Source organism: Capra hircus, chromosome 2, assembly GCF_001704415.2.
Source record: "Capra hircus breed San Clemente chromosome 2, ASM170441v1, whole genome shotgun sequence".
NCBI lineage: Eukaryota > Metazoa > Chordata > Mammalia > Artiodactyla > Bovidae > Capra > Capra hircus.
The window spans coordinates 96,374,142-96,395,661 of NC_030809.1; the positions used below are offsets into that span (position 1 = coordinate 96,374,142).

The window sequence follows — 21,520 nt, forward strand, 5'->3', positions numbered from 1 at the left end:
GCCCGCATCATTCACTGCTTTGCCTCCACAGTGGCCTTTCAGTGTCTGAGAGAGGCCAAGCTTACACACCCTGTGTGTCTTTGCATGTCTGTCCCCTCTGTGTGGAAGGCCCTTCTCTTAGGGCTCTACCCGGTAGCTCTTCCTCTTCAATTATATTTGTGCCAAAGAACCTGCGGGGACATCCTGTCTAAAGTAGATCCCACCTACTCACAGACTTAGAGAATCGCTTATGGTTGCTGTGGGGGAAGAATGAGGGAAAGGGATAGTTGGGGAATAGTTAGTTAGTGGACGTGTACACACTGCTGTATTTAAAATGGATAACCAACAAGGGCCCACTGAATAGCATGTGAAACTCTTCTCAGTGTTACACAGCAGCCTGGATAGGAGGGCAGTTCAAGGGAGAATGGATACATGTATGTATATATGTATATACATATATACATGTATATATGTATATATATATATATACGTGTACATATATATGGCTGAGTCTCTTCCTTTGCTGTTCACCTGAAACTCACAACATTGTTAATCAGCTATACCCCAATACAAAATAAAAAGTTGAAAAAAATTATGTAGATCCCCAAGTCACTCTCTGACCTAATTAAATTCTTCATAGCACTTATCAAAATATTCAATTTTTAGATTTGTTTATAGGTTTCTCCCAATCCATGGGAGCAGAAAAATTTCCAGCCCCTAGAGCAGTGCTGAGGATGTAGCAGACATTGTCAGTCCCAATCAAACCCATGTTGTGGGAATGAACACCTCTCTTTTCACCTTCCTTGGTTGGGCGATTCCTTCAGTGACACTGTCCTGAGGATTTGTTGAACTCTTGCTTTTGTTACTTTCTTAGAGCGTACAGTTTTTATTTTTCCCTTACCAATGTTAGGTGTGTTTTTTGTAAACCAGTTTCCATCAACGAATTTTGAAGTTTTTTAGGAGTGGCAGATAGTTTCTTTTTTGGCCCATTTATCTGTAAACTTTTCTTTAAATCCAAGAGAGCACAAATTTTCTAGTTGTTTCTAGAGCAGAAGCACACAGTTTTGCCATATTTTGTTTTCATATATGCAATGTGAATTTGCTCAGATGAGGCAGAATTGAAGTAAGAGTTTTCTTTTTCTTATCTTGGACTATGTATTTGTATATGGTTTGAGATTCTTAATCTTCATGAGAGACTTGTGTGATTCGTTTCATCCACACTGTGCACCGCAAACTTCAGACATTAATCTGGTAAGATCCTCTGAGCTAGAACAAAGGAAGGAAGCAGGAAAAAGCCCTTGAATAGACAGATAGAGCCAGAATGTTGAAAATCCAAGCAATTTGTATTGTAAATACAGGTTTAGCTAACTTGGCTGTCTCTTTTCTGACCATGGTGGCAACAAGTTAAAGTGAGCTGGAGAGCTCAAAGATCAAAAGGGAAAATTACTATCAGCTTGAAAGTTTGGAAGAAACAGGAAAACTTTATAAAGCAGATACAAGTAGAATTCAAATGGGAACAGTCTGTGGTTTGGGGCTTGGAAGGCGGAACTTTGTTATGTTTGTCCTCGGGTTTATGTTCAGTGCCCGGTACATGTTAAATGATCAGCAAATAATTACTGGATGAAAGAATGAATGCAAGTCTTAAGCATCCCACAATGTTAAAAAAATAAAACATTAACATGGCACCAACTTTAATGCTGAAAGTCTTCACCCGCTCTCTCCACCCGCCTCCCGTGTGCCTATTGAATGAAGAAAAACCATAAAATAATAAAAATTTAAAGTTGAAATAGATCTGTACATTTTCTGAAGATGTTTCATTTGTAGCTGGAGTGAAGATTAGTGAATTCAAATGATTTGCCTGAAATCACAAAGCAAGTTAATGGTATAGACAGAATTACACAGCAAGTCTCCTTAATTTCTCCTTCTAGAATATCCACTGGTGATTTTCCTTTTAGCTTGGTATTTCAAGAATTAAAAGAATATAGTGGTTTTTGGAATGTGTGTACATTTTATTTTGGGGGGGTGACAGTTTTAGCAAGAATGTTGAGTAAGAACCCTTGATCTTCTCTGCATGCTGTTTAAAATTTAGACTGTCAGGTGCTAGGGTATTAGCTGTGTAATGTTGGTACACAGTATCTCATGCTTAATGACTAGACTTGTTTATGATCTGGTCCTTGAAAACTTTGGGTATGTGCCAGTTCTTTTAAAGAAGAAAAGAAAAATCTAAAAAAGAGAGGCTTGCAGAGGACGCCTCATTCAAGTCGGGAGAATAAAATCTTATGACCAAGACTGTTTTAGCCAAGATGACTGAAATGGAAATACAGCTTTGTTTATTACTTCTGCATAGATGAAAGATCTACTATCTTTTCTTCTCCTTTTTTGAGGGGTCAGGGGATAGAGCATTTACAAAATGTTCTATGATATGTATTCCATACTTTTGAAAGAAATGGTTAAAAATATGAATTAGTGCAATCTCTCCTGTTGTCTGATTCTTATTTCCTTCAGGGTGAGATTTTTAAGGAGTGTCATTGCTAAACTAAATAATATGATATATGATTATTTCAAGGTAGTGCATCTTAGATTTTCTTTGCAGCTGTTCTTTTTGTGTGTAATTTGACCCTTTGTTGATAGTTAGATTTATACGTGTAATAGATTATTAGATATGTAGGGGAGTGAATTTTAAATGCAAATTTCAGCAGGCTGTAGTGGAAGAAAAGGTTACAGGATGTAAAAAGTGGTTAGCTTTATTTCCTGGGGATCTTCTCCAGTTCAAGAAAGCAGAATAACTGGTCTCCCCACCCATATACTCTTTGGTCTCTGTTTTAACTCTCAGTCATGGCTTATGGATTGATAGAGCTGTAATAGAGCTGTAATTAAATATAGAACTTTTTTCTTTTCAGTGTAAGTAAATTAAATTAGCTAAATTATTGTGCTATAACTAATTATCATAAAAATTATGCATAGTTTTTTATGAGCTCAGTATTTCATAAATTATCTTCAACAAGTATTTCCTAAAATGCATTTTTAATGACGTATATAATGCAATTGCTACTATAGCTTTTAAAAGAATTGGTACATTTTCCTTGTATTCGATGACAAAAATAATGAATAAGGCTGAGTTAACTCAATTGGCATCAACATTTTGAAGTTAAAAAGCTATTTTTTCAAAGTTTTGTTTGTGCTTATAACATTTGAAGGCAGATGCTCAAACCTTCTACATCTGTGCTATTAAAAAAAAAGAGAGATTTAGGAATAATGATCTTAAGTTTCTTTAAGATTTTTTTGAGTCTTAGAAAAATGCCCATTTTTAATAGATAGCTTTTTCTAATTAACAATGCTATATTTCTTAAAAATATTTGATATTGGGTATCAATGAAATAGATCTCTGAGTAAGATCCAGGCAAATACAAGCTTAATTATCTTAAGTGTGTCTTTTTCTGAACATGCTAAATTAATTGAAATTTTCTTAGGGTATAGTTCTTTTGATTAAAGTTCTTTATCACCTATCGTGTCTGACTTTTTGTGACTCCATGGACTATACAGTCCATGAAATTATCCAGGCCAGAATACTGGAGTGGGTAGCATTTCTCTTCTCAGGGGATCTTCCCAACCCAGGGATTGAAGTCTCCCACATTGCAGGCATATTGTTTACCAGCTGAGCCTTGAGGGAAGCCCTAGAATACTGGAGTGGGTAGCCTATCCTTTCTCCAGCTGATCTTCCTGACCCAGGAATCCAACCAGGTCTCCTGCATTGCAGGAGGATTCTTTACCAACTGAGCAATCATTTGAATCACAGTGCTTGTGCACTATTTTAGAACATCTAAGACATTTTTAATAAAGTACATTTATTTATATGGTGAAATAGATGTTTTCTTATGAAACGTTTTAGGGTGTGTAATTAACAACCATGATTGTGATTACTTCATAACGGTTATGTTTATAATAAATCTGCTTGAGAGGCTTGATATATTTTAGTGTAAAGACATATTTTGAGCTCTGTTGTTTGATTTGCAGTTTATTCTGTAACAAAGTAAAGGATTTTTTTCTTGTCTTAATTACTTAAGTAGACTCTATGACAACATGTACAATCTAAAAAAAAGGCGGTTTGTGCTGCTAGAGAAATGTGAATCGTTTTCCTAACCCAACAACAGAGTCAGCAAAGGGTCAGAAAGCTTGCAAGAAGCACAGGATGAGTGTGGCCTGTTTGCCTAAAGAACTTTTTTTTTTCTGGTGATTAATTGATAACATTTGTTCTTCCTCAAGATAGAATTAAAGTTTTTTTTAAGTGAGGCATTTCTTAGTTGACACAGGATTGTTATTCCATAGTAGGCATCCTGTCTGCCCAGTTCCTTCAGCTGACTTGTGTCTTCATAAGAGGTGGGCATTTTGGGGAAGGAACACTTTAGACTCTCCTGTAAGGGACATTTTATGTTATGCCTCTCAGGATTACCTTAAATTACATATTTGGTAAAGAAAGAGGCAATCGTATATTTTTATGGAAAATCAATGATAGGATTTTACAGCAGTAAACAAAAATCCATTAACGTATCTAAGATGATAGAAATATATGTTACTTTTGGTTTTACACCGAATTTAAAATGGAAAACAAGTTCACCTACATGAAATAACTGTAGTTCTTTATGATTTTTAATAGCAATTCTATGGGAAGCAGATACAATAGAAATTATCCCATTATGAATTAAGCTATGATCATTTGCATTTAATGAATGTAATGCTATTGTTAGCTGAGATGGGCTTCATTGATTTCTTGTAATTCTACAGTGAACCTTATGAAAATTAGAGAAAAGGGTCAAATTTATGACTCTGTAGTTTTGATATGCATTTTATAAATGGCAGAAGGCATAAATACAATATGGAAGTTGTCTTGGAAACCCTATTTATTGTTTTTTAAGCCAGGTCTTACATAATAAGTGACAGCTTGAGTGTGAGCATATATCGTCTTGTTCCTTTGGGGCTCTCTTCCCTTTCGATATGTTTTTGTTTTAGAGGACTTTGTGAAGTAAATGCTTTAACTGGTTGTGGCATTGCATTTAAAATTAAAAAAAAAATTACACCAAAAGAATTCATGTGGTAATGTTTTGAGTTTAATTTTTATAAGCAGAGGTTTCTAACTGGCTCATTTTAAATGGTTGACCTTATTTTCTCTCTCTTTTTGGGAGAGGTGCCATTTGCTTACATTTCTTAAAGTCTGTTTTGAACCTCTGAAACCAGCTCAACCCCTTTTCTGTGCCAACTCCTCCTGTCAAGCTTCCAGGCGCCTGCCCTTCTTTGAACCGGAGGGGTGGTCCTAGGCTAACCTCTTCTGAGTCATCTGTAGCTGTGTGTTGTGTTTGTTCTAAAGTGTTATAGTTGACCTAAAGATGCCCCCGAGAGACGAGTAGAATCATTTTTAAAGTACCTTCTGGCAGCTCTCTGGACCAGTATAGATATTATAGTGTTTGTCTTCTTTCGTTTTCTCTTTTGTTACCTGATCCCTCCCATCTCCCCAGCATGTGGGAGCTTAGTACCCTGACCAGGGATCAGGGATGGTACCTGCACCCCCTTGCAGTGGAAGCACAGAATCTTAACCAGTGGACCACCAGGAAATCCCTCTTTGGTCTTTCTTAAAATACTCTCCCTTCATTTTCTTTTCCCATCTTTTGGGTTAGACCTTCTGGCGAGGGATTTCCTGGGGAAACTGACTGGAAATGGAACCTGCCCTGCCCTAAAGTACTCTGACTTTTAGATAGGATGTGAAAGACAAGGGCCAAGCTAGGATTGGATGCTGTGCTAGGCATGTGAGCATTGCCTGGGCTTACTCATCCACCATAGCCAAAATTTTGGAAATCCAGAGTCTGAAGATTCATTTTATTTCAAAGTTTTCTGATGACTTTGACATGGTTCTTTCATTTATCTTGTTTTCCAGGAGAATGCTTTTCTCAATGATTTCAGAAAAATCTTTTTGCTTGTCCTTTGATATCCTATTCAGTGTGTGTATTTTTTACAACTATAGTTTTTTCATTGTTATTATTGTTTTTTGGCTTATGGAAAAAAATATATCTAACATTTCATGCAAAGATGGGCTCGATAAAGGACAGAAATGGTATGGACCTAACAGAAGCAGAAGATATTAAGAAGAGGTGGCAAGAATACACAGAACTGTACAAAAAAGATCTTCATGACCAAGATAATCACCATGGTGTGATCACTCACCTAGAGCCAGACAACCTGGAATGTGAAGTCAAGTGGGCCTTAGAAAGCATCACTACGAACAAAGCTAGTGGAGGTGATGGAATCCCAGTTGAGCTATTTCAAAACCTAAAAGATGATGCTGTGAAAGTGCTGCACTCAATATGCCAGGAAATTTGGAAAACTCAGCAGTGGCCACAGAACTGAAAAAGATCAGTTTTCATTCCAATCCCAAAGAAAGGCAATGCCAAAGAATGCTCAAACTACCTCACAATTGCGCTCATCTCACACACTAGTAAAGTAATGCTCAAATTCTCCATGCCAGGCTTCAGCAAAATGTGAACCATGAACTTCCAGATGTTCAAGCTTGTTTGAGAAAAGGCAGAGGAACCAGAGATCAAATTTCCAACATCTGCTGGATCATGGAAAAAGCAAGAGAGTACCAGAAAAACATCTATTTCTGCTTTATTGACTATGCCAAAGCCTTTGACTGTGTGGATCACAAGAAACTGTGGAAAATTCTGAAAGAGATGGGAATACCAGACCACCTGACCTGCCTCTTGAGAAACCTATATGCAGGTCAGGAAGCAACAGTTAGGACTGGGCACGGAACAACGGACTGGTTCCAAATAGGAAAAGGACTGCGTCAAGGCTGTATATTATCACCCTGCTTATTTAACTTCTATGCAGAGAACATCATGAGAAACACTGGGCTGGAAGAAGCACAAGCTGGAATCAAGATTGCTGGGAGAAATATCAATAACTTCAGATATGCAGATGACACCACTCTTATGGCAGAACGTGAAGAGGAACTAAAAAGCCTCTTGATGAAAATGAAAGAGGAGAGTGAAAAGGTTGGCTTAAAGCTCAACATTCAGAAAACAAAGATCATGGCATCTGGTCCCATCACTTCATGGGAAATAGATGGGGAAACTGGAAACAGTGTCAGACTTTATTTTTTTGGGCTCCAAAATCACTGCAGATGGTGATTGCAGCCATGAAATTAAAAGACGCTTACTCCTAGGAAGGAAAGTTATGACCAACCAGATAGCATATTCAAAAGCAGAGACATTACTTTGTTAACAAAGGTCCGTCTAGTCAAGGCTATGGTTTTTCCAGTGGTCATGTATGGATGTGAGAGTTGGACTGTGAAGAAAGCTGAGTGTGAAAGAATTGATGCTTTTGAACTGTTATGTTGGAGTAGACTCTTGAGAGTCCCTTGGGCTACAAAGAGATCTAACCAGTCCCTTCTAAAAGGAGATCAGCCCTGGGATTTCTTTGGAAGGACTGATGCTAAAGCTGAAACTCCAGTACTTTGGCCACCTCATGCTAAGAGTTGACTCATTGGAAAAGACCCTGATGCTGGGAGGGATTGGGGGCAGGAGGAGAAGGGGACGACAGAGGATGAGATGGCTGGATGGCATCACCGACTTGGTGGACATGAGTTTTGGTGAACTCTGGGAGTTGGTGATGGACAGGGAGGCCTGGCATGGTGCGATTCATGGGATCGCAAAGAGTCGGACACGACTGAGCGACTGAACTGAACTGATGCACAAAATAAAGGCAAATCTAGAGAAGAAGGTGAAGACACTTAAGTATTCTCTGTTTTTTCAGGATTTTATGTATTCACTTATTTCCTCTGGGATAGTCTTTTGTGGATAACCTTTGCGTCCGTTTTCTATCCGGACTTGGCCTAAATCCTTTTCAAAAATGTTTAAAGCAACCGAAAAAAGAGTAATTCATTTTCAGTTTATAGGCTGGGCTCATCTTTGTTTGCAGAGGACAGGTTGATGGGCCCCTGATGTTGAGTGTGTTGTTCATTTATGTCTGACAGCTTTCAAGAAGGATGCCTGAGGGCTGCCTGTTTCTTGAGGGATCACAGGCTGCTCCGTGAGATGTATGTGTGCAGAAGTGCCTCTCTGCTTGGCTCGGGAGGATCTGTTTGTAGGCAGAGTGTTGATCATTCTCCTTTCCGGAAAGTCAACCTTGGGGAAAGAGGTGCTAGTACATGATGTGCTTTGATTGGTACGCGTGTAAGTTCTTTATCAGTTTGTGCTTGGTGTACCTAAACCATGATGTTCTTTCTTATGGGAAAGTATGCACAACATTTGCTCTCATCAATTGTAGAATAAAGGGCCTGCTTTGTTGAAACATGCCTAGTTCAAAGCAACCCTCCAAATCTTGACTTTTGTAGTTAAAACTGCTTGAGTGGGAAGCACTCCCTCCCTCTTCTTCCATTTGTGCTCACTCCCTCTTCCATTTTGCTGTGGACTTGCTGTCAACTGCTCTGATTCTAGACTTGCTGTGTAGGAGTTCCTCTGATGAGGCCTTATTTAGTAAAATGCATGCGCCTTTCTCCCTTAAGCTACTGAATTTGTGTGCAGGTCGACCTTGAGGCCTGGCTCTCTGACTTTTGCCATCTGTGGGTTTGACAGAGTGTCAGGGCTCAAACGAGATGAGGGGGAGGCTTTCCACGCACAGCTACAATGTGGGGTGGTGGCTGCACAACTAAAGTGTCAGGAGCTTCTTGCTGCCTTTGGACCTGTATCTGCTTAACATGCTACATCTAGGTTACATGCTGGGAGTTTTATGTTTTAAATGCCTTGTTCATCTGAGGTTCTCTGTTCAGTGATGAGGGCATGAAATACCTTTATATCTTGTGAGAGAACATGTGTGCCAGGGACCACAGTGCTTGTGGTTGCAATGACTCTTCTGAAAAAAATGATCTTTGAGCTATCCTCTCCACTCCCCATCACCCGCACTGATCACTCTTAAAAGGGATGGAGAGAAGTATTCTTGCAACTGTTGTCGCCTAAGAGTGAAAACCCTAAGATGCCTCAACTTTTCTTAAATTAATGTAGAGCCTGGAGATTAGGAAGGAAGATAGGAGTTTTTGTAGACGTGAAGGGACCCAGGACTTCTTCCGTAGAGGAGGAAGACTCTCTTTGGAGAGATTTTTATTTATGCTAAATTAAGAGAGAAGCTAGGACTGGAAAACAGGGAGAGGAGTTTGAAGACTCTATTTTGAGAATTTAGGGGCCAGAAAGTGTGCTTTCATTCTGGAATAAATTCTCTTGTGAGTAGTTGCCGAGAGGACCCACAACCTTTTTCATTGGATGGTTATTTCTTGTTTTTAAATCGCAAGTGTGTGGTCAAGTTATTTAAATGCATGATTTCACTGGTGGAGTAGCCTTACCTCTGAACAGGAGGAGGCAGAAGTGGTGAGTGCTCAGGCTATTTAAGATAATATCTGAGCGGTTGGGTGCATTGTTGAAGTCACTCAACTGTCTATAATGGGAGTCCTACAAGGACAGCCAGGAATTCTGTGCCAGATAAGGTGCAGGGTTAGCTCAAAGCATGGGTCAGCAAACTTTGAGAAGTAGCAAGTCCAGTTTTTGTTTTGCTGGCAGTAAGTACATTTTATTTTGTAGCGGATATGTCTGTCTGTCGGTTCTAGGCAGAAGATTCCCCACACCATAGCTTTAGCTCTGAAGACTCATATGAGTTTGAGACACACCTATCTGTTTGCAGTTTTCTCTCTGTTAGGTGTTCTGTCCAGATCTTAAATATCATTGGTTCCAAATGAGCTCCTCTTCTCCCTTAAACTTGCTACGCTTTCTGATTCTTAATGTTGTAATGTTGGGGAAAGTCCCCAGTTACCCAGGCTAAAGCCCCTTATGCCATTTAGTTTTTTCCCATTTCCTTCCACAATCCCTTGTCAGATTTCTGCAAAGCATCATTGTCTGCATTTGTATTTTTTGATGTTGTCAGATTTGTGCAAAGCATCGGCTGCATTTGTACTTTTCGATGGTGTCCTAAACCAGACTTTCATCTTCTCATGTGGGAACTATTACTGCCTTCCACTTGGTCCCTCAGTCTTCATCATATGCTTCAACACAACAATCTACTTCAACATTCTTCATGTCATGAGATGCAACAGGTAGCTTCGCTCATCTGCAGTCTCAGCTCATGATCAACAGAATATCATAGAAAAATACCTTATTCACATGTACAGAGTCTTATCTCTTACTGTGAGCTTTTTTTGGAAATCTCATTCCAAATGAACATCATCTCCAGGCAAACCAGATAACATGTTGCATGCCTCCTGAATTTTACCACGAGGTTCCTCTTTCTCCTCCAGGTCTTTCTCAGTCCAGACCTGCCCATACTCACTCCCCTCCAAATCCTTTTTCTTAAAGAGCCTGTTCAAGTATCTTCTCTTCTGAATTAATTGACCATGTATGCATGGGTTTATTTCTGGGCTCTGTATTCTGTTCTGATTACCAATGTATTTCTTTTTATGCCAGTACCATATTGTTTTAATTACAATAGATTTGTAATATAGCTTGAAATCAGATAATGGGATGCCTTCAGCTTTGTTCTTCTTTCTCATGATTGCTTTGGCTATGCAGAGTAGAATAACATTCAGAGTAACACAACTAGTTATAAGACAGTAGTAAGACAGATTTTGTTATTTAAGCTTTCAAATTCATTATAAGTTCCTTGAGGGCAGTTGATAAACTCACAGATATATTTAGTTGAGTAACTTTAGTTAGGGTTTTTTTTAGTTGGCCTAGTGTTCTCCTTGCAAGAATTAGAGGGCTGGCATTGATCTGTGCAAATACAGGAGCCAGATCTGAGTCAACATATATATGATTTATTCATAGGCTATTAAACCTGGACATCATGCTCTGATAACTAAGCTAATTTTATTTTTGGATGATTTTTCTATCTCCGGTTTCGTCACACTTTTAGTTGCAATAGGTGATTTATTGGCATTTTTGTTCTCAGTCTTTGCTATCTTCCTGGTTGCAGCTTTTATGTAGAAGAAAGTAATCTTTTCCTCTTTGTAATCATTGTGAAAACTTCTTTTTTAATAATAGAATGTAAATGGGTACAAGTAGTTCACAGCTTATGATTTTTAATCTGGTGTTGCATTGCTTTCTTGCAACATTAAGACAGTTTTACCTTATCTGGCAGGTTACTAGTAGTACTAATACTAGTAGTATTTTGTCAGAGTCTTTCTCATTGCCTTAGAGAAACCCTAATGTTGAGGCTCTGTACACTTTGGGTGAATGCTTGAGAATAGGGTCTTCTTGGAGGAATAATAGCAAAATATGGTGTGAGTCTTGGGGAGCAGTTGCTTTTCAGAGCAAAGGCAGGGCAGAACCACCTCCTGATTAACGACAAAAATTATGCTGTGGTTTTGTCACTTACTGTGAGTAGCTGATCTATGTAAAGAATGAAAATCATGGTACCTATTACCTAGCAAATAAGTCGGTAAATGGCAGCTATTGTCATTATAACATTAATAATGATGACAATGACAGTGATGATTATCATCATCTTAGGAGAGCCAGGTAAAATCGATTGCTTCTATGTTTTTATTTTTGAATTATCTCTAAGAGTGACTTAATCTGTTACAAATTAAATCTACTACTTAGATTATCTTATGGATACATTTGATCACAATAGAAATAATATTACTTCAGCATAGTTATTTTATGAAAATACTGAAAAAAGAAACTTTTTATTATAGGCAATTATCACTAATTCTGCAAAACAATATGTCAAAGCAGTTTTCCTGTAGTGTTTGTGGCTCACTGAGAAAATCCATGAAGATAATCCTCCTTAGCAAGTTTTGGTTTCAGGAAAATCAAATTGAAGCAATATAATAAGGTGAGCAGGGAATGTGAGGATCTACACAGTTGGAAAAGCTAACCTTAGACTTAACTGGCTGAATGACCACTTCTGCTTAGACCCTTGATGACTGTGTTGTATAACATCCCTTAGTTGGCTGTTTTCATGTGTGGTGTCCTTTGTGAGGTCATCAATGACATTATCAAGAGGACAGAAGCAGTGATACTGAGCTAAAGTCAACCGCCTGTAAAACCCAAGCGACTGTCAGGCTGCTATCTGTATGGAATGGGCACTGGCATTTTTCAGGTAAATAGAACTAGGTCTCTACTCTGTGTTTCTAATTGTTCAGTTCAGCTGCTAAGTCATGTCTGACTCTGTGACCCCATGAACCACAGCATGCCAGGCCTCCCTGTCCACCACCAACTTCCAGAGTCCACCCAAATACATGTCCATTGAGTCGGTGATGCCATCCAACCATCTCATCCTCTGTCGTCCCCTTCTCCTCCTGCTCTCAGTCTTTCCTAGCATCAGGGTCTTTTCCAATGAGTCAGCTCTTCACATCAGGTGGCCAAAGTATTGGAATTTCAGCTTCAGCATCAGTCCTTTGAATGAACACCCAGGACTGATCTTCTTTAGGATGGACTGGTTAGATCTCCTTGCAGTCCAAGGGACTCTCAAGAGTCTTCTCCAAAGCACAGTTCAAAAGCATCAATTCTTCGGCACTCAACCTCCTTTATAGTCCAACTTTCACATCCATACATGACCACTGGAAAAACCATAGCCTTGACTAGACGGACCTTTGTTAACAAAGTAATGTCTCTGCTTTTTAATATGCCATCTAGGTTGGTCATAACTTTTCTTCCAAGGAGTAAGCATCTTTTAATTTCATGGCTGCAATCACCATCTGCAGTGATTTTGGAGCCCGAAAAAATAGTCAGCCACTGTTTCCACTGTTTCCCCATCTATTTCCCATGAAATGATGGGACTGGATACCATGATCTTCGTTTTCTGAATGTTGAGCTTTAAGCCAATTTTTCACTCTCCTCTTTCACTTTCATCAAGAGGCTTTTTAGTTCTTCACTTTCTGCCATAAGAGTGGTGTTATCTGCATATCTGAGGTTATTGATATTTCTCCCGGCAATCTTGATTCCAGCTTGTGTTTCTTCCAGTCCAGCATTTCTCATGATGTACTCTGCATATAAGTTAAATAAGCAGGGTGACAATATACAGCTTTGACGCAGTCCTTTTCCTATTTGGAACCAGTCTGTTGTTCCATGTCCAGTTCTAACGGTTGCTTCCTGACCTCCATACAGATTTCTCAAGAGGCAGGTCAGGTAGTCTGGTATTCCCATCTCTCTCAGAATTTTCCACAGTTTGTTGTGATCCACACAAAGGCTTTGGCATGGTCAATAAAGCAGAAATAGATCTTTTTCTTGAACTCTCTTGCTTTTTCCATGATCCAGCGGATGTTGGCAATTTGATCTCTGGTTCCTCTGCCTTTTCTAAAACCAGCTTGAACATCAGGAAGTTCACGGTTCACGTATTCCTGAAGCCTGGCTTGGAGAATTTGAGCATTACTTTACTAACATGTGAGATGAGTGCAATTGTGCGGTAGTTTGAGCATTCTTTGGCATCGCCTTTCTTTGGGATTAGAATGAAAACTGACCTTTTCCAGTCCTGTGGCCACTGCTGAGTTTTCCAAATTTGCTGGCATATTGAGTGCAGCACTTTCACAGCATCATCTTTCAGGATTTGAAATAGCTCAACTGGAATTCCATCACCTCCACTAACTTTGTTCGTAGTGACAGGGAAGGCCAATTAGTCCAGTTACAGGATAGCATGCTATCTCTGGGCTGCTAGGATTTCATCCTGGAGGCAATTGGCCTCCATTTGAACATTTACAGCCATACTAGGAATGGTGATGCTCAGCTGTGACAAACGGATGCCTTCCAAATTGGTCAAGTTGTGGTTTTCACTGTCAGAAAATCGTGGATTAGGTTTTGCTTAGGGTTGACTGAATGTTGAATGGAAGCCTCAGCCAGTATACAGCAACTCTTTTGCATAACTTGGGAGAGAGGGGACAGTTGATGCAGTGAAGGGGTGGAAAAGAAAAGACCTCCAGCTGCAGAGAACAAACACATGTAAAATATTTTTCTGGTGAGAATCTTTTTTTTTTTTCTGGCGAGAATCTTAAAAATAAGGATGAGTCTTAGAATTTAGGAGTTTGTCAGGAAAAAAAAATGAAGATTAGAGAAACAATAATACTTTAAGAAATGCCAGTTTTTTTCCCATATATAATTTATAGTATTCCAAAATGGATTTTACTGTAGAGTCATTGTTACCAACTGTACTGAAATTCTTTGATTTAAGATAGTTATGTTAATATTCTATTCATTTGACATGAACTCAAAACATTTTCATTGTATCATAATTTACATTGAGACAGTGTATGTTTTTGACTATCCTAGGTAAAAACTGGCCTCACATTAAATGCTTTGAGTCATGAGATCTGTAGAGTAGCAGGTGCGAGTCTAGATAGGTCAGAGCTTCACCCGTCTGGCCGTAGGGCTGTGGCTCCACTGTAAGATTTGCATGTGCCAGCTGCTGTTGTAAGTGGAAGACTTAGGCAGGTCAAATTTGCTCAATATTAACTCTCAGTTAGAATTGTTTTTAAGTGATCACACAGTGTTATCTTTTTTGTTTGTTTAGCACAATAAAAGGGAATAGGTTTTTTAGTGGAATTTTCATTTTAATTTTTTTTGGTTTCTGGAAAATGTTAGACTGTATAAGGCCTGAAACAAACAAACAAACAAAAAATCAAGAAATTCCATCAATCCAAAAGAGCAGACAGAAAGTCGACAGCTAACACAGTGCAAGACTTCATTTAGAAATATACAACGAGCAGGAAGGAGAGCTGGGTCTAGAGGGTTTCCCCTTGAAACTGTGGTGCCATGCAAACTCTGACTAAAAAAAACCTTCTTTTTCATTCTTCTAAAAGTTCCCTGAATGAAAGAAATTATAGCACTGTTGGATCTTTCATTTTGTAGAAGGGTCAAAGCATGGTTTTCCTTTACTTTGTAATCTCTAAAGTGTGGACTCTTCCAGGGCTAGAAATGTTAAGTGTGTTGGCTTTCAGTTTTAGTGAGAAGTTGATTGGGAAGGGGAAAACTCGGGAAGAGAGTTATACCAGGGTGGAATTAAACACTTGCCAAAGAATGCGGAGCAGGCATGAGGCTCATTGTGATGTTGAATGACAGAAGACTTCAACTAGTTCTTTTTTGTGGAGGGGATTAGTGGTTGAACAAATTTGCAAGTACGGCTTGCAGTTTTGTCAGACACACAATGCCATTTCTTTTCACAGCTCTCTTGACTTTACACTCTTTAAATATCCTCGGTTGTCTCTGAGTTTTCCTTTTTGTAATTCCTATTGGACGGTAACTTTTATGTTGTCAGTTTCCTCGGGTTTTTGTGTGCTGGTTTTGAATTGTGGTATACAAATTGGTATGTTAATACATTCCTTATGGTTTGTTTTTCTTTCTAGTTTAACATAATTTCATAATCTATACAGTTTCTTTTTATTATTGGATTATTATGTGATAAAAATTGCAACTTTTTTGTTTCCTTTTTTTTTTTGCCTTTTAGGCTAAGAAATGGCATTTCAAAAGGCAGTGAAAGGGACTGTTCTTGTTGGAGGAGGTGCTCTTGCCACTGTTCTAGGCCTCTCTCATTTTGCTCATTACAAAAGGAAGCAAGTAAGTAATTATCCATGTATTGATTATAATATGAAACAAGTCTGTTAAAAGTACTGTATATGAAACGAATGTAATGGTACTGTTTAGAAATTACTATCTCAGCTTGATCTGAAAGACACTAATTTAGAATATTGCCTTAATGATCATTGAGAACTCATGTGTATCTCATTTTTTAAAAAGTAAATTTCTTTATCAGAAAGCATTATATTACTTAGCCTCTGCTTTGGCTCTTTGCTTTTAAAAGACTGCTTCATTTCCGAGTGCCGTGGTTTATTCACTTAGACTTTCTTTGTCTAATTCATCCAAATGTCTGGATACCTTCTATGTTCCTGCCAAGAGTTTGTCTTATTAGCAGGCAGACAGCTGAGAAAGGAAATGGGAAAAGAAAGAGCCTACACAAAAGACCCAACTCAAAATTTTGGGTTTATTTCTGAAAGGTTTAGTTACTTATGTAGCATTATTACTTATACTGGGTGAAATTTTTAGTGGGAGAAAGCTATGAAAATGGAGTTGGCATGAAGTTTCCAAATAATTCAGAGTGTTGGTTCCTTTTCTTTTTTTTCCTCTTTGCACTACAACTATGCCTTCCCATAGTTCAAGTTGATGCCAGGAAATAACTTTTGGTTTTGTTCTTTTCAGGATTGAAATACTAACTCAGTAATTAGTATTAATCTCCTGTCCCCTCTTCCCAGCATCATTAGGACTTTTTGTGATACCAGCTGGTTGGTTCATTCCAGATTCGAAGACAAAGGTGAAGCAATTTGGGAAACTATTTGCAGTTGGGCCGTGAACTACTCATATCCTATATTTTTGTGAGAAGCTTTCAGCCCTGCCTGGGTTGTCTTGTTCTTGTTTCTCTTCCTTTGTGCTCCAGGGTAGTAGCGCCAGCCACTGCTTGGAGTCTCATGTCCTGAATGGGAACTGCCATGTAAAAAACACATATTAGGAAGAATCAACTTGTTGGCTTGTATATTTAAAAAAAAAAAAAAAAGAAGCTTATTTTTAGTGCTTCCTCCAAAAGATGGACAGTATTGGATATAGGTTGTGCTGTTTCTTTCCATTCTTAACTGTGAGCACAGTACTCTTTTTTTTTTTTTCTTTTAACTTTTTATTTTATATTGGGGCATAGCTGATTAACAATGTTGTGATAGTTTCAGGTGAACAGGGAAGGGACTCAGCCATACATATACATGTGTCCATTCTCCCTTGAGCCCTGCTCCCATCCAGGCTGGCACATAACACTGCACAGAGTTCCCTGTGAGCGTATTGCTCTTACGGTTTCCCTAAGTATACATGTTGCAGGTATTACTGGCTTTCTATTGAAGCTCATTCTCACTCCTGAACACACTTGATGTACTCTTTCTTTTAAAATGTTTCCTTGGTTCCTTAAAAATAAGTGTGGAAAGATGATGTTGTTTCTGCTGAGGCTATTTTAGAAGTGCAGTTCTGTTTGGGACATGGACTTTAACAGATTAGATTTCGTCTGCCATCTTTACCAGTACACTCTGAAACGATACTGGAAAATGCCAGTGCCAAAGTCCCGATATCTAATATGATGAGTTGTTGCTAAATTTGTCCATGGTTCATGTCTGTTAACCATAGTAAGCATGTTCTATTTCAGAATTTGTAACTTAACTTTGTACCCAGGGAATACTGTTGTTGTCTGATTTCTCTTTTATTTCTCAGTAGAACAAGCAGTCGATGCTGCCTCCAGTCCATCAAATTAGGAGTTAATTTTAGCCAAGAAAACCGAGTCAAGCAAGGGTCTGTTGATTCCTGGACATTTTGTCATTTTCTCCTTCCTAAGTTAGACATCCTGACCACCCTAATAGCCAGTTGAAACAGATACCAGCAGTTTTGAGTCATTTATAATTTTAATCTGACAAGTTCTTTTGAGAAAAATCACCATAGGCGTACTCTGTCAGTGAGTTGCAGGAGACACCCGCCCAAGTGCATGTGTTCTTCTGTGGCGATTCCTGTCCCTTAAAGCCACTGCCATGAGCATGCTTTTGGTGGCAGGTTTGGATCCAGCCATAGGGATTGGCAGAAAAAGAGAAAGGGGTACGTGTGGAGGGAAGGCCAGCTCAGTTGACCATTGACATAAAATGACCACAGGCCTTAGCTGTCCTCTTTCAGAGAGTATCTGCCAGTCAGAGCCGTTCTAGGGGAGGAAATTTTCCTGACTTCAGTAGTCAAGAAAAACTGTCCCTTGATGCCCTTTATTTGGCTACATTTTATAGAAGCTGTGGCCTTAAATGTGACTAAGTGTGCTCTTATTCTTCTAGAGAGCAATGCTTAAAAGTATTGGCTTGAGTCTTTTACTTTTTTTTTCTCCCCAGTGTTTATGAGATGATGCCAACCAATAAACTGTCCTCCTTTAATGATAAGTTAGTGTTGAAAGCCCAAGGTACTGACGGTTGAGAAAGCAGTTGGTTGACTGTTAAGTTCAGGCACGTTTTGCTGGCAATCCTGCACTTGAAGCACTGCTTCCACTGGCCCCAAGCTGGTGCTTATTTGATATTCCTGGTACAAAACTTCCTTCCTAAAATATAGACAGAGGTCGTATTCTAAATACAAGTGGGCTGATTCAGCACCTTTGGTGGTGGATACTTTATTAAGTGTTTTGGTGCTGGGTCCGCTCACAAAACTCTTTGAAATTAGCTTCTATTTGCAAGGAAAAGAATAGAAGGAGAACTATTACATATACCGTCTTTTGATTAATTAAATGCAAAACCGTGAAATTCACTAAAATGTGATTCACTTCCCTTTTACTCAGTTGCTTCAATAAAAGCTGCTGTAGGTGAGGAAATAGAGATATTTGTGAACACTGGCATTTTCGGGGGCAGGTTGGAGGTTATAGGTGAGAGTAAGGATTTTTTTGTTCCACCCTACTTTGTGGTGTGACTTTTCTTCATGCAAGCATATTATTAACACTTATGTTTTTCAGTAGTGAATAGTCTCTACTGTTAACTCAAGTCAAGAGAATTTTTTTCTTCTTTTGAGATAAATAAGATCACATTTGGAAAAGGTGGAGATCATGGCCTAGGGAGAGAGCTGTGGTTGTTGTTATTATATTTCGGAGCTGGCAAACTAAATCTTCAATTCCAGTGAGAAAGCTGATGGGGGAAGAGAAGATGAATGGAAGGTTGGCCTCTTTTGACTGTGTCCACCTGCAGGGAAGGAGGTTTCTGACCACAAATGGCATCTATATTCCAGGCTGCTTCTAGGGGTGCATGCAGGATTTTCTTCTTCTTTTTTTTAAATATTGGCCGTTAGAGCAGTGATTTATTGACTTTTTGTTTGCACTGGGTAATCGCTGCTGCACGGGAGCTTTTCTCTAGTCGCCGTGAGCGGGGGCTTCTTTTGTTTCAGAGCAGGGGCTCTAGGGTGCACAGGCTTCAGAGGTTGTGTCCTGTGGGCTCAGTTGCTCCTTGGCACTTGGTATCTTCCTAAACCAGAGTCTGAACCCATGTCCTCTGCACTGGCAGGCAGATTCCTGTCCACTGTACCGCCAGGGAAGTCTGTAGGAGTTTTTGGAGTGGTCTTAGAGAGGCTTAGTCATTCCATTTCCTCTCTCATTTCCTCACCCACCTGTAGGTTACCAAGTTTCCACAAACCTTCTTGATGTTTCTCTCTCCCCAGACTAGCCATATACCAAGGAATAGGAGGCTGAGGATTGGGATATAAACATCCCAGCACTGTCTTAAATCCCACCAGTATGTAGCAAGTAAACACCCCTGCAGTGGTGTGCAGATTTTCCAGAGCAAGGTATTTATCATTCGTTGTGTAGTATAGGGGGCTTCCCTGGTGGCTCAGAAGGTAAAGAATCTGCCTGCAATCCAGGAGACCCAGATTCAGTCCCTGGGGGGAAGGTCCCCTGGCGAAGGGAATGGCTACCCACTCCAGTATTCTCGCCTGGAGAATTCCATGGACAGAGGAGCCTGGCGGGTTTCAATTCATGGTGTTGCAAAGAGTTGGACATGACTGAGGGAGTTTAGTATAGGTCTGTTTAATAATAAACTTTAATTGGAAAGGACCTGGAAGACATCCAGTCTGCTTCTCAGGACAGTTTGCTCTTCTAGGGTTTCCTTGCTGTCTAGTGAAAGGTAAGTGTCACTTCATGGGACAGCTTCCTTTTCTAATTCCAAGCTGGAGGGAGAATGGAGTTTAAGTTATGAGCTAAAGAGGTGGTAACTAAGAGGTAGCTTAAGGAGCTCTATATTATATTATAGAGCATTACATTCAGGGCTGCAAGAGGGTTCCTCAGGGCAATGGGAAGAATGGGAGCAAAACTAGGGTAGAATGCAGAGTTTTCACAGAGGGCTACCTCGGACGTTTGTCTTTGCAGTAGAGTGAGGGTCTTTTTCTGGAAACTTAAAAAAAATGTAAACTCCACATTTCTTTTATACCTTCTAGGGCCTGGCTGGAAACTGGTGTGACAGTGTGGGCTTCTTTTTAACCCCAGCAGTGTGGCTGATGTAACAAAGATCTATTTAGGTCTGAGGGTGGCCCTCTCACGTACGCCGCGCTTGGGTGTTCCTTCCATTACCCGTTCTGGAGGTGTGTGGGCTTCATGAGCCAGCTCTGAGGTGAAGCCTGAGAACCACAGACAGCTTTCTCAAAGCCCGGATGTGAACTCTTTTTTTGCACCACGCATAGGCAGGGAGTCTCTTTTTTAGTGTGAGGAGTGATATTATTAGAATCCAGGAAATGAGAGATTCTCATTGATGTTCTGTTCATCAGCAACAGAAAGGACAGGAACACAATCTTGGGAATGTCTTTGCAGGCTGTCTGAGTCTGACTGCCAGCTCTGCTCCTGAAGAACTGAGTGACGGTGGGCAATTTTCTTAAATTCTCTGGGCCAACCATCGCCCGCGCCGCCCCACCATCTACAAGATGGGGGAAAACAGTGGTACTTTCCTCATAGGACTGTTGAAGACCATTAAAGCATGGGAGAGTTCCTGGAATATAGTAAACTTGTCAAAAGTTTTGGCTGTTCCCAGGTGATTTGATTATGAAGTGTGGTTGTAGTTGGCAGGAAGGTTGCTCTCATCGCTGGAGACCCTTGGGTTCAGGGACAGCGTGTTAAGACTTTGAGGTTTAGTAGCAAGTGGCATGATCTTCATCTGAGCTTGTAGGATGGGTGAAAACAGTCACACAATCACCCTTCTGTTTTCTCTCTTCCTTGATTCCTGATCTGAATATGAGCCAATATCAAAGTAGACAACCCCAATTATTGGCTTAAACTCTCTTCCTGTGATAAGTAATAAATTCCGTGACGTTCCCATCATTTGTTTGTTTGTTTGTTTGTTTTTTTGGTATGTAAGCTTATGTCAGTTACGGCAGACTTGATTTATAGGTGATATGTTCCTAAAAAGTTACACAAATATAATATTTTTGATAAATTGATGAATATAAAATACGACGCTATTTGTTACTCTATAGTGAAAAATCTTAAAAGCTCTGTTTTTTTTGGTAGGGGGAGAATCAGATTTTGGGGGATAAATCAGAATTTAGCTAGAAGGGAATGCAACTGGACTCATATTTTCCCAAAGCTAATGATGTAGTGTGTGCATGTATGCTAAGTCACTTCAGTCGCGTCTGACTCTTTGTGACCCCATGTACTGTAGTGCTCCAGGCTTCTCTGTCCAAAGGATTCTCCAGGCAAGAATACTGGAGTGGGATGTCATGCCCTCCTCCAGGGGATCTTCCCGACCCAGGGATGGAACCTGAGTCTCTTGTCTCCTGCATTGGCAGGTGGATCTTTACTACTAGCACCACCTGGGAAGCCCAGTGATGTAGTAGTGTTGGTTAATGACAGGATCTTCATGCTTCGCAAAATAGCCTCTCACTTTGTAAGAAATAGCAATTCATTATACTTTAAATGAATTGCTGAAGGCTATAGTTTACTTTGTTATGCAGGGTTAGTTGAGGGAATAAGATAAAAGTGATAGTGGTGA

The 21,520-nt window shown here is 39.6% G+C and overlaps 1 protein-coding gene across 2 annotated transcripts in view; it reads left to right on the plus strand.

Annotated features, from left to right (window-relative positions):
* Positions 1 to 21,520, plus strand: part of GPD2 (glycerol-3-phosphate dehydrogenase 2) — a 147,475-nt gene that overhangs the window by 18,565 nt on the left and 107,390 nt on the right. For both annotated transcript variants that reach the window (XM_018063241.1, XM_018063247.1), the window contains exon 2: positions 15,451 to 15,560. In XM_018063241.1, the coding sequence (XP_017918730.1) occupies positions 15,459 to 15,560 (102 nt within the window). In that variant the 5' untranslated portion in view covers positions 15,451 to 15,458. The remainder of the gene's footprint in view (positions 1 to 15,450; positions 15,561 to 21,520) is intronic.